The sequence below is a fragment of the Clytia hemisphaerica genome, unplaced genomic scaffold, assembly GCF_902728285.1.
Source record: "Clytia hemisphaerica strain Z4C2 unplaced genomic scaffold, Clytia hemisphaerica genome assembly, whole genome shotgun sequence".
NCBI lineage: Eukaryota > Metazoa > Cnidaria > Hydrozoa > Leptothecata > Clytiidae > Clytia > Clytia hemisphaerica.
Genome location: NW_027103603.1, coordinates 1,013,064 through 1,028,241, shown reverse-complemented (window position 1 = coordinate 1,028,241; position 15,178 = coordinate 1,013,064). Strand labels below are relative to the sequence as shown.

Below are 15,178 nucleotides of genomic sequence, written 5' to 3'. Positions count from 1 at the left end.
CAAAATTTGTTTTATACAGAGACTGGAAGAAAGGTTTGGTTAGGGAACAACATTTTAGCAATTTGATTGAATTTGGTTGAAAAATGAAATTTCTGGAAAGGTGAACCTTCATGCATGCTTCAAGCTAGATAATGTGATGCAAGGAAATATTTTTGGTTTCGTCATGTCATAAGAAGAGAGAGTTCATACCCCTTTATACTTGCAAAACAAAACTAAGATTACTTTTACGTGATCATATGAAAATATGGTACTTTTATACAGAAAGAGACATTGGTGACCTCTGAAAAAATTACCTTCTTGTGCTTAATTGTAGGTGGTAATTTTGCAATTTTTTGGTAAAAATCACCCAATTAGCATTTTGAAATGACCTCCAATTTATGAAATTTTCCTGATAAAGTGCCAAAACCTTCATTTTCCGTAGGGTTTTTTGGGAAAATCACCCCAAAATCAGTTAAATGACCCCCCATTTTATGAATTTTCTCTGAGAGTACTGCCCCTGCATCTTCCACCCCCTACAAGTAAGCATAAAAGAGTACGATTGAATGCAGAATTCATGAAATTATATATAACAACAATCTCTACCAATAGAATTATAAACAACACTCCATACAATTGAAAAAGTTGAAAAAGTGCTTTCCTACAGACTGTTGATGATTACTGTTAGTACCTTTAATAATTCTTAAAAACATCAAACTTTTTACTTTGAATGTAAAAAGTACTTTTTTATGAGATTATTCATCTAATTTCTGAATGAGAGCTAGAATTTCTTGAGTCTATTTGCACATAAAACACATTATATCAGTACTCATGGTGTACTCCACTTTTTGGCAATCTTTTATTTTTCCATATTATTGTATTCCCTTGTATTATACCGGGTGTCCCAGAAAAAAGTTCCGCTCTTTGAAGTGAATTTTCTCGAGTTCTATTAACTTTTAGATAATGAATCTTTTTGCATTGGAAAGAGGAAGGATAAACTTAAATTTCGAGGGGTCATTTATTAAGTTAAGTCAACTTGATCAAAAGTTATGGCCTAAAAGCTAAAACATCACTTTTCAAAAAAGTCAAAAAAAGACGAAAAAAGAGGGGATTAAATTCATTGTAAGACAAAGACACAAAAAGCTATGGAAACTCTTGGTAAGATTTTGATGAATGTTTGGAGCTCGAAAAAGCATCGTTCCCCTTGATTATGCCCATGGGAGCTCGTTAAATTAGGCAAAGAAATGCAAAGGAATTAACAATAAAATAAAGACACCTTAAAGAACTGCATGGAAAAAACTTTGAGCGTAAATAAATTGGCAAAAGAAGTGCTTTCTTTATGATGATTTGATCTCCTCTTTTTTCGTCTTTTTTTGACTTTTTTGAAAAGTGATGTTTTAGCATTTAGGCTATAACTTTTGATCAAGTTGACTTAATTTAATAAATGACCCCTCAAAATTTAAGTTTATCCTTCTTCTTTCCAATGCAAAAAGATTCATTATCTAAAAGTTCATAGAACTCGAGAAAATTCACTTCAAAGAGCGGAACTTTTTTCTGGGACACCCGGTATGTATTATAAATAATCTCCTTTATTTTTTAACTTGATCACTGTTTTCAAAATATTATCCGTTTCTGGTTTTATAATGTAAACATACTCAACATGGAAAGTTTTTGCTTGATTGTCAGCCAATTAATTCGCTACAAAGAAATTCCATAAAAAATGGTTATAAGAGTAAATTATCGAACTTTTTTACTATGTTTTAAATATTCACGAAATGAAACTGAAGTGTGTAAAGTATTTAATATTATAAATTGTCTTATTTTTTCTTCAAACTTTTCTTCAAAACCATTTATTTGCTCTTTTATCCATGGCTTTCTCAAAAACATTTTCTGCAAGAACCATGAATATATAAAAGAATATACACCAAACAAGCAGTTTTGAGCATGATCACCCAGATCTGTTTTATCAAAATAAAAGGTCAAACCAAAGAAATATAAGAAATATAATACTCTTATATTTCTTTGCTCAAACTATATTTCCGTTTTATGAACGTTTTGTGGGATAAGATTGAAAAGAAGAAACTAGATGTGTGCAATTGCAGTTAGGGAATTTCCCAATGTACATATATATGAATATCACCACAAACGATTATTACACGTTCAGCCTCTGGCTGTTCAAGCCGGATCAAAAAAAAATTCGCCTGCCGCCCTCCCTTCAGCGCATACTAACCCGCTGAGGCCTATGTTTGGAGTTCATAGGTAATGGGAACTGCAGACGTGCAGGCGCTCATTAACGTCCCCCATGTTGAATGGAAAAAAGGTGACACCGCCCAAACAGGGCGGGTGCAAAATTTACGCCCAAAACGTTTGTTCCGAAAAAAAGATTTTGAAAAGAGATTTTTGAACCACCTCAGAAAAATCCCAGATCCGCCTCTGCTACCCCGGTGGGGTGGAGGTCCTATAAATTAACCTGTGTTCGTTCGTCCGTTCGTCCGTCCGTTCGTCTGTTACCAACTTTTCTCAGGATCGAATCATAGGAATCTTTTGATTTTTGGTACAAAGGTGCAAAATGGTGGTGGCCAAGATGTGACGGAGCCCGATTTTCGAAAAAAAAATTTGGGGGGAAAATTTCAGCCGAAAAACGGCTAAAAAACGGGTTTTTTGGACTTTGTGAAAAGTTGGATCATTATTTTTTTCTGATTTTTTGAATGAAAGTAGGGTACCATCATAAGTAAAAGATGGCTCAAGCAGATTTTTGCAAAAAAATTTTGTTTGCTCAAAAAAAGGAATTTTTATCTATAAGAATCACTATTAATAAGCATACATCAATGTTCTTAGTCAAATTACTCAATTTTTTTATGAGATAGATGTTTTTTTGCCCATGGGGCTTACTTTTGAAGAATATGTGTGTTTAGACATGAAATTTTTGGTTGCTTGGCGTGTTTTTATAGAAAAACTGGCCAAATTCGACATTTTTTTATAAGCACATTATCAATTACTTAGGTATTAGCTTTTCTCGAGATTGGTTCTTTCATTCTTTATGATTTTTTGCACAAAGATGCATAACTATAAACCCTCGAATGTGACGAAGCCCGATTTTCGAAAAAAAAATGTTTTTGGGCAAATTTGGGCCAAAAAACGGCTAAAAAACGGTATTTTTGGACTTTGTGAAATATTGGATCATTGTTTTTTTCTGATTTTTTTGCATGAAAGTAGGTAAAAAATGACTCAAGCAAATATTTGTAAAAAACTAATTTTTCAGCTCAAAAAACGCGTCTTTATCTATAAAAATCACTATTAATAAGCATACATCAATGTTCTTAGCCAAATACGAAAGACATAGATGACCCACACGTTCACATAGATATTGAAAAATTGTCTACTTATAAAATTGAACATTTGAAAAAATGGCTCATCTACCGTGGTGATCGATTACACAACATTACAACCGTTAAAACTGCACAAGTTCGAATTTTGGAGTATTTTTACAACAACTCCAGTGATATTTTAACCGATCCTACTGCAGAAAAGATCTGGATACGAAAAAAAGCCCAGGCCACAGGAGTTATTTTAGCACCATTCTGGAAAGATGGCACCCTACCATCAGTCCCTTCTGTTCTCAAAGGACAATTGAAAGATGGATCAACAGACATGGCAGGTTGGTCGAAATCGTTGAGTGGGATGCCTAACTTCACGGTAAATAACATCAAAGCATACCATGAACTGATAACAAAATTATTAAAAGAAAGGCAACAGCCATTAAGAAACATTTCATTAGGGGTCAACAAATGATTGAAGAAAGATTCATTGACTTATCATCAACCTATGCTAAATATGACGATACCCTTTTCTGTGTGAAGACTCTGTTAGGTGCAAGCCTAAAACAGGAAAACCGCTGGGCATTTATCGCTTTATGTAAAGAAACTGGTGAAATAAAGTATTCTTTTTGCAAATGCAAGGCGGGTATCGCAGGAACATGCTCCCATTCATATGCCTTGATGAAAACAATTATGAAGTGGGTTGTTGACCGTCGGACAGTAATACCAGAGGAGAAGGCATGTACTGCAAAACCACAAGCATGGGGTGTTGTCCAAACGAGAAAGCGACAAGAAAACATTGACCGAGCACCAATCAGTGAGATAACTTTTAAGTCACCTGATGCCAAGAAGAGATCAATGTCTTCAAGTGAAGACAACAGTGAACCTGGCCCTTCCAAGGAGTCCAAAGGAATATCCTCCACTTTATACGAGGCTCGTAAGCAGTGTGATAGTAATGAGCCAAATTTGAGTTTGATTTGGAACCTTAAATCAGAAGTGATTGATTTATGTGCACCGAAACTGATTAATTATTTTCCAGAATACTACAGAGATACCACATTTGGTAGAGTACCAGTAGGTTCACTCCTCAGTTATCAATGCCCTTTAATGCCACCCGACTTCAATGTCTATTGTAGTATTGAACGTATACCGTGTGACTTTGACGTTAACTTTCTTTACCCAAAGTTTCCATTTCACGAGATTCCAAACAAAATGTCAGAATGGGAACATACCTATGTACATTCTATTGAAATGAAAAAGATAGAACTTTTGGAGAAGTTGAAATCGAGTGCCAAGGATACAAGGAAAATTGAGGAGAGTACTAGAGAACAGGCAAGTGACCCGAATTGGTTCAAATATCGTCAACACAGGTTTACAGCATTCTTATGCAACAAGTTAACTGGGAGTAGTGCTCCTAAGACTGACAGAGGGCTTACTACTCTTGCGCGAAACATTGTCAAACCAAAAGAAATAAACAATTTTGTTAAAGCAAAGATGGACCATGGCAAATACTATGAACCAGTTGCTATAAAACATTATGAACAGTTCATGAAGCTTTCTGGTTTTAAGATATCTGTCGAATCGTCTGGTCTAGTCCTGGATGAGGAGAATTATGTTTTGGGTGCAACTCCAGATGGGAAAGTCATCTGTGATGCAGAATTGGGAATCCTGGAAGTGAAATGTCCAGAACAGTTCAAAGAAATAGACCCTAAAATGATTTGTAATATATCACCTAATCCATTGGTGGTGAAAGAAAGTGAAACTTTTTGTATCAACAGAAACCATTCATATTTTGATCAGGTGCAAATGCAATTAGCCCTTACCTGTCAAACTTGGTGTGACTTTGTAGTATACACAACAAAGGGGTTGATAATTGATAGAGTTAAATTTGATGTTCAGCATTGGGAAACATTACAAAGAAGAATTTTAGATTTTTATTTCAAATTTATAGATTCAGAAGATGTATAGGATTTAGGATTTTTTACTTGTTATTCACTTTTTTCATGGCTTTGATATTGATTTTTTTGGTGATGTCTTTTTAATAGATGAGTTTTCTTTTGATTTAATAGCAGAAAACCGTTTTGAAATCTTAATTGTTTAAACCGAATGAGAAACAGGACTTTTTATTCTACAGTATTCAATGATCTAACTTTTGTCGTGCTTTGAGTGCCATTTATATTTTTTTAAAGAATATTTGATTGACATTATCTTGTGTTTTTGTCTATTTTTTTATTTTTATGATTATGATATTTTTGTACATTTCTTTTTTATTATTAGATTGCCTTTTTGTAAATTTAATGCTGAGCACTTACAAAAAAATTACTTCATGATAGTATAATCAATTCAATGTTGTCCAGTACTTAATTCATATCTGAAAATCAACTTGTTATGAAATAAATCACTTAACCTTTGAAAAAGTTTAGTACAAACTTATTAATTTCGAACAAAGAAATTTTTGTGAGCAACTATAGATAGTAGTTGAATTTTAGAAGTCCAAAAAAGTACAATGTTTTGTTTCCATATAATACATTCTCTAATTTGTATGAAAATTATGTTCTCATCGAGTCGAAGCACGACTTGTCTTCTTGTTATCTTCAATGTCCCTTCAATGATCCTTATTGTTTTTGTTATAGAGCTTAGGTCCTTAATTTGCCTAAAATCCTGATTAATGCTCCTTCAAAACTTTTTTGAAGCTAACTTGAGAGAGGAAAGGTGCTTAAATGCATAATCCTTTTTGGCAGTGGGAGATCAAAGACATTATTAGTTGGGGGTAAGGTATAAGATTTCTTATTTTTATTATTTTAAAAATTATATTTTCTCTTTATTCCCTCCAGCCACATAAAACACACATTGTATGAAGACATACCTTTTTCTCAGAATCGTTGGGGGTAATTCTTCTTACTCCAGAGAAAAGATCCAAAATTGGGGGGAGGTGTTTTAAAATGATATTGAGGATGGAAACTCCAGTTCAACCCACAAATGAACAGTCCCCTGGTCCCCCTTATACTATAATAATTAAGATAACAGAATATTTTTTATTATTACTTTTATTACCAGGACCACAGTTGACTGGTATAATGAATCTAAAGAATCTAAAGCTATATTTACATCTCAAAAAAATATAACAATTATAAAAATACCTTAAGGGAAATATTTGTGTTTCGTAGAATTTAATTTCACGGATTTGTCCAAAAACCGCTTAATAAAATTCTGCGAAAATTTGTTTTGTGAAAATTTCTTTCCTTTAAGGTATAAAACTAATCTGATCAATCTAAGAATAAATAACTTAGATATAACATAGTAAAAATTTTATAAAATGTGCTAAAATTCTAAAAAAAGATCTGAAATGTTATGTATAAATTAGCCTATAAAGTTCTATAAAGCAGCACTTTTGGGAGGTTTCAGGGGATTATTGGAGCAGACTAAAGTAAACGAGAGAAAACTAAAAAATTCCAGAAATACTTTTTTCAGCCAAAATGATAAAAAACCCAAAGCCTTAGCTTGAAGTTCAATAAAAGGGGGAAAATATTCAAATTCAGTAAAATATGACTAAAGCTTGGTGAAAAGTCATTTGTAATATTGAAAATTAGTTTACTTTTTGTTCTTTAAAATTGGCTCTTGAAAGTTACATAGAAAACCACATACTGATATGATCTGGTTCAAGGAGCCCAACATATTCACAGGTATAACTCTGTCAAAATGTGGAAACATTTAAGTCTCTGTATCATTCGTTCCACATGAATCCTTTCTGCCGCAATCTGCTGACTGTTCACTACTTCACCACCTTCGAGTTGTTCACGACCCCTTAAAAAAGAAGGCATTATAAGTTCAATTCCAAGAGGTTTCAAATATTCATCTATTAGAAATCCTCTGTCTGCCATAATAGCATCACCTCTCTCCCATAATTCAGGATATAAAAATCCACTTTTCACAACAATGTTTTTATCAGTTATACTGCCAGGGAAAGCAGACGAAATAAAAGTAAATCCACCCCCTGGTGCAATACCAACAAGAACTTTCACGGTTGTATGGCTCTTATAATCAGAGTATAACAATTTGTGTGCAACTAATGATGATGGGACAGCAACTTTAAATTCAACACAATCAATAATACATCTTGTTTTTGGAAATTTTTCTTTCATTGATTTCGGCATGACTTGATCTATTTGGGCTCGTGTTGGCCATATACAAATTGAGCCAAACTGGACATACATATAGTTAATCCAAGTAAGCACTGTGTTGGAAACAGATCCCTCTGATATACCAAAGAGAAAACTTAAATGTTCAATATCATGGTTTCCTCTGAGCCTGACCATTGTCAGGAGAAAACTTTCAAACGCAGAGAGTGTCCTGGGTCTACCAGCTTCTGAAACACCCTTTACATCCTGGTTGTTATACAATACAACATTCTCTCCCATATGCCCAGAGTTCAGTGTAAAAAATACAGATTTGAAGATGTGCACAGTGGGGAATGTTGTGTGGTGCTTGCAGCTTTTGTCACTAGACATTACATGATCAATAAAACTATTCTTGACAGTCTGCATTTTCAGTTGCTGTTTCAATAGTCTGTTTTCTTCGTGGACTTCATGATATTTTGTTTGCCAGTCAATTTCAATGTTCTCTTCATCTTCTTGTTCAGGTGGATGAACATCATCAATTTCTGGATCAACCTCTCTATACTTTTTCCGAGGAGACGGGCGAAGAGTCGGTTTCTTCCGCTTGTTAGGGTTAGAGGAACTGGCTTCGAAGGCTTCTTCTTCAGTCAAATAAGGTACTACAGTTTTCTTATCTTTCAACCTTTTACGCGTACCTCCAGGAGGTCGATGAATATCTTCAGTACGGAAGTGTTTCTCACAAAGAGTTGTTGCTTTAGTCACCTTGAAATTGTCTTTTCCATTCACCCTTTTTATTCGACTGCACCACAAAGACAGTCTATCTTTGTCCTCAGGAAATGTAAAAAACGACAATTCAGATGGAACTCTTTCTCCTCCTCATGGCGTCCTCCAGCTTTTTGGTCCCCCCTAATATGAGCTAAAATCCCCCATCTGGCCTTTCCCCCCCACCTGTCTTTAAAATTCGTGCTCCCCCCCCCTAATTGGGAAATCCCCCTAGCCGTATTGTATAAGGGTTGCGAAGTGATGATCCAGACTCGCCTCAATTCGCAAGCTACTATATTGCAAAAAAAAGACTCTCAAAATCCCAAGAAAGACAGGCTCATAAGCCTGAATGCCCAAACACACCAGGAAGGTCTGTATTTATCCTATTACTCCCCCCACTAGGTAGAGGACTGAATATACCCCCTATTCGCCTTTCTCCCCCCATCAAGCTTGAAATTTTCACTTCCCCCCTGGCACCAAAATCTGATTCCCCCCCCATCTTCCTGGGGGGGGGGATGATCCCATGCTCCTTCACCTTCTTTTAACCCTTTATTATAACATCCCCATGCAGCACATTGTCTTCCAAGTGTAGGCTTGTGATATTTCTTTGCTTTCTTCTTTGTTGATGACTCTGAAGGCACATCTGCAAGCTTTTCGTCCGCCATCTTGTTTGTTATGATTTGACGGAACAACACTTGCCTCGTTTTCATGTATTGCGCAATAATTTATGAAAAGCCGTATTACTCAATTTTTTGATGAGATAGATGTTTCATTGCTCACGAAGTCTTGAATATGAAAGAATATTTCAAGAGCATGAAATCTTGATTTCTAAACGTTTTTTTATAAGAAACAAATGACTAATTTTAATAGATTGTCACTATTTGTGCTCTGAATGATTGTTTAACGGTCATGCTCACGTAGATATCAATTATATATGTGTTAAGTGCATAACGAGGTAGGTCCATGAAAGTATCACTTGTTGATTTTTGAATGCTTTTAGAGTCGTTGGTATTGAAAGGGATAACCCCTATGGGTCTTTATTTTTCATCATTTTTCATTTCAGCTATTACAAAGGCATTACAAAAAGCTCCAAGAACTTCTACAGGTAAAATAATTTTTTTCGTCGGTTTTGAACTATTAAGTGCAGCATACGACGTCGTTCAATTTTTCTTCCCTATACTAGTACAATCATGGACAAAAGGTTGTAGACAAATGAAATTTCAGTGAAAAATCATGAGAAATAAAGCAAAATGACTCTTCAATGTGTCTGAAAGGGGAGGGAAGTTAAGAAAAACACTTTTGAAGTGCTTTCGAAATCAAAGAATAGTTGAAAATTTTAAGTTCCAAAGTAATGGCAGGCAATGGGTTTTTAATGATAACTGTCTTGTTTAAAAGTTATTTCAGCTTTACCGTGTGTCTTTGAAGTCATTGATCGAAATTGAATGCGGAGAATTTTTCTTAAAAAATGAAAGCAACAGATTATCTTTAGACGTACTAATTTCCGCGAAGTCGAAAAATTGCAAAATTGCGAAATTTACTTTCGCGAATTTAACGCGAATTTGCTCGCGAAAGTTTGTACGCCTTAAGTATCTTAAAAATAAGGAGAAGCACTTTGGTAAAAAATGCGCCATCCTCAATGCTTTTATACGAGATATAAATAATATTTTTTTGCAATCACTAGACCTTTACAGGCACGACGGAAGATTTCTATATCTGGTACAGCGAATGAGAAAATTTAAGCGATTTTATAGCAATTTTACCGACGAAGAAGAGAATTTCGGGGCTTTTTGTGAAAATCTGGTACGGCGGCTGCCATAACTGTCGTACCGGTTGCGTCGTGTCTGCTTTACTACCCATCTCGTCCACACTATAATAAACAATTTCCTTTTACTCTAGATTGTGTTCGATTTCTTCCACGGAGATGGGAATGGCTTATCTGTGGAGGCTTTACAAGGAGCTCTGCATCAGGTAATCATTATTCTTCTGTTCCACTCGTATTTATATTTACACTTGATTTGGGCTGACTGGCTTCTCGTTGTCATACAACGGAGCCTCTTTAACTCGAACCTCTATAACTCGAATCTCTCAATAACTCGAACAACTTTTATGACCCCTTCAACAGTTAACAGTCCCTTATAAACCTTACTCCATAACTTGAAATTTCCTTAACTCGAACAGAATTTATGTTTCCCGTATCTGTTCGAATTATGGAGACTCGACTTTATAAATTTTAAAATTTAAATTGGCTCTGATTTCATTGAGCACTCTGCAGCATCAATCACAAACAAATCGACGAGATGGAGTTTTTACAAGCTCTTATTTGATTTGGTTGGTCGTTAACCAGTAATAAAAATTTTTTTTTACTTTTTCTAAAGAACGCGTCATTTTTATTACATCAAATGACCAATTATTATAGTATCTTATAAAAACTCCATCTCATCTGAAATCGACTCGACTGTTTATAAATCCTTTAACAATTGTAACATGTTGTTTGAAAGAGTTTTTTTCCCACATATTATACATACAGTTGAGTCTCCGAAAACGCACGGGGAAACAAATCTGTTCGAGTTAAGGAAATTTTGAGTTATAGAGTAAGGTTTATAAGACATTGTTAGCTGAAGGGACCAGAAAACTTGTTCGAGCTCAGGAGACATTCGAGTTGTAGAGGTTCGAGTTGAAGAGACTCAACTGTAATATTGAAGTTGACCCTCTACGCTGCTACTTATCCCTCACGATAAGATTAAGATAAATATTTTTGATATTTCTTTTCTTTAGGAACTGACGTATTGTTTACAGTTGAATAGCTCATCCACAGAAGAACTGATCGAAAACTATTTTGTTGACCAATGTGAACAACAGGTTCGTTGAAAATTTTCACACTAGTTGTGAAGATGTTATCGAGTACACGTTTTTTTATAAGAACGTACAAAATTTTTGACGCCTTTGGATGTTCTTAAAACTTTATGAGTTTAAGCCTTATAATGTTCTTAATATGTTCTTATTTTCCCCATTTTTGGAATGTTTTTGATTTCAAATTTGTTTGAGAACACTACTGGCAACCGTCCACAAATCTATAAAGCCCGAAGGGCTAGATGGCGTGCTTTGCCTTTTTGGTAAGAAATCCCACTCAGGTCACGTGACATTACAATAGAATTTCAACGCTTGACTAATCAGAAGTTTCGCAGATTTTCAAAAACAAAAGCAACAACATGTTTTGCGAAATTCACTTGTTTTTGCTTGGAAAAGCTTAAAGCACTCCATCTAGCCCTTCCGTCACCTTTCTATTCTAATAACCTAATTATTGTTTAAATTGAATTAGATTCTCAACATCTTAGCAACCTAACAATGACATCTCGACAATTTTTAGATACAGTTGGCGCTCTCTAATTCCATTTTTGAGGGGAATAGGATTTTCATCGAATAAGGGAGCGTGTCGTATAGCAGAACGTCGATTTAGAGAGTGTCAATTGTAGCTTATTTGTCTTGTCTTTCCTCGACAGGAGTTGTGCTTTTCTATCTTCCTGTCAACTCTGTTGTTTCTACGCTTCACTTTTATGGTTTAGAAAGCCGCTGATTCCAGTTTGGGGAAGACTGCTTTCAAAGTTTTCTTTGATAATTTAACAAAGAAATTGAATGTCTATGGTAAGAATTTCTATTGAGAAGCCTGCAATTTTTCGAGCTGAAAAAGTTTTCTTATGAACATTTTCAATGCGTTCACAGTCCATCTTCTGAATCGACAAAACGTTGAAAAATAAGTTTTTAAGAAAAATATGTGTTAATTCTATCTTCGGGTTCATTGTGATCACACTGTAAGTCTTTTAACATTTGAAAATAATTTCTCATTTCTTTTCTAGTATTAAATGCAGCAAATATTCTTCCGCTGGATAGCTCAGGTAACCATCACTTCTATAAGGCCGTCATTCTATGATTCTATCATAGAGCTTTAGGTTAGGTGAAGGAGACAAGTTCAAAACCTCTTTATTTCTGTTCATTCTCCAAGGTCTTCAAAGATACTTAATGATATACGAAATTTTCAAGTTCAATTCTTTTGCTTTACATTTTCTTTTCTTGGGAAAACTTAGCTACGTATTTTGACTTTATATGTATAACTTTGAACATTCAGTGACCTTTTATTAGACCTCGTTCCCTTTTTGTGGTGTATGATAATAAAAATCTCTTCAAGACCTTTTTATATACCTTCTCTACATGAGCACCCCCCCCCCCCCCAGTGTTAACTCTAATCACGATATCACGCAATTTTTTGTCGTCAATCACGATCACGAAAACCAGCAAAAAAATTGCTAATCACGCATCCCTTTGAAAAAGTGTAAATCACACATCACGGATTAAAAGTTTTTCAAATCGCGATCTTGTTTTGACCTCTCATCACGCAATCACGAAAAACAATTCCAAATCACGTAATCACGCTACAGAAAAGTCCTTATCATGTCATTATGCAAACTGCTTGGGGGGGGGGCTCCTACATTACTTTTTGTTCTTGACAATAATTATCTTGAGAAATTTTTGTTTTGATTTCGTTTTTAGGCAAATCTGACCCTTACATCAAACTGTCAGTTCAACCACAACACTTATTTCCACAAGTCAAGCCTCAAAAAACAAAATTCCAAAAAGAAACCTTGTACCCATTATTTGATGAAAGCTTCCAGTTGTAAGTTAATTTCTTTAGTTTGAATTTCAAGGGGGCTAAAACCTTTGTTTTGAGTAGAAAACATTACATTCGACTTAATAGCTGAGATGACCAATTGGTTCTCTGTTCTTCCTATATCCTTTTTGACGTGCTGAAATTTTTCAAACCTTCACAGTTATATATTGTGATCACTACACTGACCTTTATATACCCTGGATCAAGTTTCTCAACAAAGGCCAAGCAAAAGCTTTGATCGGAGTATTTTGGAAAGTGGAACCCTAGGTAACGCTACTCAATAGCGGTATAAATACATCGAAAGTGTTGGATATACTTTTTTCAAATTCTTTTGACGATGTAGCGCCGTTGGACGTTAATATTTAACCCTACAATGACTAGTTGCAGCAGATATAGCTTGGTCCAGGGTGTGTAAAGGATTGTGATATGTTTTGTCTTGTGAGTTGACTGGTCTCCCACTAGTCCTGGTAACAAACTACTACTTCATAAACTTATTTTGTCACTAAAAGCAGCTGATAGTTATAAATTTAGCCATGGAACTAACTCCCATTGTGATATGTTTTGTCTTGTGAGTTGACTGGTCTACCACTAGTCCTGGTAACAAACTACTACTTCATAAACTTATTTTGTCACTAAAAGCAGCTGATAGTTATAAATTTAACCATGGAACTAACTCCCATTGTGATATGTTTTGTCTTGTGAGTTGACTGGTCTACCACTAGTCCTGGTAACAAACTACTACTTCATAAACTTATTTTGTCACTAAAAGCAGCTGATAGTTATAAATTTAACCATGGAACTAACTCCCATTGTGATATGTTTTGTCTTGTGAGTTGACTGGTCTACCACTAGTCCTGGTAACAAACTACTACTTCATAAACTTATTTTGTCACTAAAAGCAGCTGATAGTTATAAATTTAGCCATGGAACTAACTCCCATTGTGATATGTTTGTCTTGTGAGTTGACTGGTCTACCACTAGTCCTGGTAACAAACTACTACTTCATAAACTTATTTTGTCACTAAAAGCAGCTGATAGTTATAAATTTAACCATGGAACTAACTCCCATTGTGATATGTTTTGTCTTGTGAGTTGACTGGTCTACCACTAGTCCTGGTAACAAACTACTACTTCATAAACTTATTTTGTCACTAAAAGCAGCTGATAGTTATAAATTTAACCATGGAACTAACTCCCATTGTGATATGTTTTGTCTTGTGAGTTGACTGGTCTACCACTAGTCCTGGTAACAAACTACTACTTCATAAACTTATTTTGTCACTAAAAGCAGCTGATAGTTATAGATTTAACCATGGAACTAACTCCCATTGTGATATGTTTTGTCTTGTGAGTTGACTGGTCTCCCACTAGTCCTGGTAACAAACTACTACTTCATAAACTTATTTTGTCACTAAAAGCAGCTGATAGTTATAGATTTAACCATGGAACTAACTTCCATCTCTTTCATCTACATTTCTTTTAGTTCAATGGGCTATTCCATTTTTTATCCATACAGGGGAGTGGACGAACTTTTTAGGGATAGATTTTTTTCTTCAAAAATTGCATATACCCCCTGGAAAATTGTGAAAATCAACCTAAGCCCCCTGGAAAATAATTTTTTATACCCCTTGGAAAAAATCACACTGTTCTTTAAAAAGAGGGGTGGACGAAGTAAAATTTGTCAACTACCCCCTGGAAAATTTGATGTTTTTAATGACGGCCTGGAAGGTTTAACCTGACAGTAGACCCCTTGGAAATATTTATATCCAATATTAAGAGAAGGGTGGACGAATCAAAGTTAGGCTTATACCCTCTGGAAATTTTCAAATTATTTAGTGCCCCTTGGAAATTTGTGTGTCCATTCTTAAATCCCTGGAAAGTCTACAAAATAATATTTCAATCTATACTCGGTCTTTATAATTAAACGGACGCCCTTCTACAAAATAATACATCTAGAAAATTAACCAACTATTAATGAAGCCTGTTAATATTGCTATACGGAAATTTATGGAATGTGGAAACCACTAAAATATTCATGGTGTGATCAAATTAAATAAATAGAGCTATTGATGCGTTAAATAAACATGATCGTCTGATACTTTTTCTTTCTTTTTCTATCTGTCTTTTTAAACGCGTATGGTTTGAGCTCTTTTCACACTTGCCACTTTTGTTACATGAACTTTTCTCCTTTTATTTGCTTCAAAAGTTTTGGATGTTTTTATAAAAAAACGTGTACTTTATCTATCTAATTCGAGTGCGAATGATTCTTAGTATCTATGCTCTCTCTCTAATTTGAATGAAAGTTTCCGCATTACAAAAGAGTATACCAACATTTAAAATGAAGG

General features: G+C 34.8%; 1 protein-coding gene across 2 annotated transcripts in view; it reads left to right on the top strand.

Annotated features, from left to right (window-relative positions):
* Window positions 1–15,178, top strand: part of LOC136802078 (BAI1-associated protein 3-like) — a 68,505-nt gene that overhangs the window by 34,276 nt on the left and 19,051 nt on the right. The window contains exons 7-13 of one of the 2 annotated variants that reach the window (XM_067058798.1): window positions 9,234–9,275; window positions 10,067–10,138; window positions 10,946–11,029; window positions 11,734–11,812; window positions 12,025–12,063; window positions 12,716–12,839; window positions 14,317–15,062. In XM_067058798.1, coding sequence (XP_066914899.1) covers window positions 9,234–9,275; window positions 10,067–10,138; window positions 10,946–11,029; window positions 11,734–11,812; window positions 12,025–12,063; window positions 12,716–12,839; window positions 14,317–14,572 — 696 coding nt within the window. In that variant the 3' untranslated portion in view covers window positions 14,573–15,062. Of the gene's footprint in view, window positions 1–9,233; window positions 9,276–10,066; window positions 10,139–10,945; window positions 11,030–11,733; window positions 11,813–12,024; window positions 12,064–12,715; window positions 12,840–14,316; window positions 15,063–15,178 lie in introns of those variants that run through there. The other variant, XM_067058799.1, reaches the window with a different exon arrangement.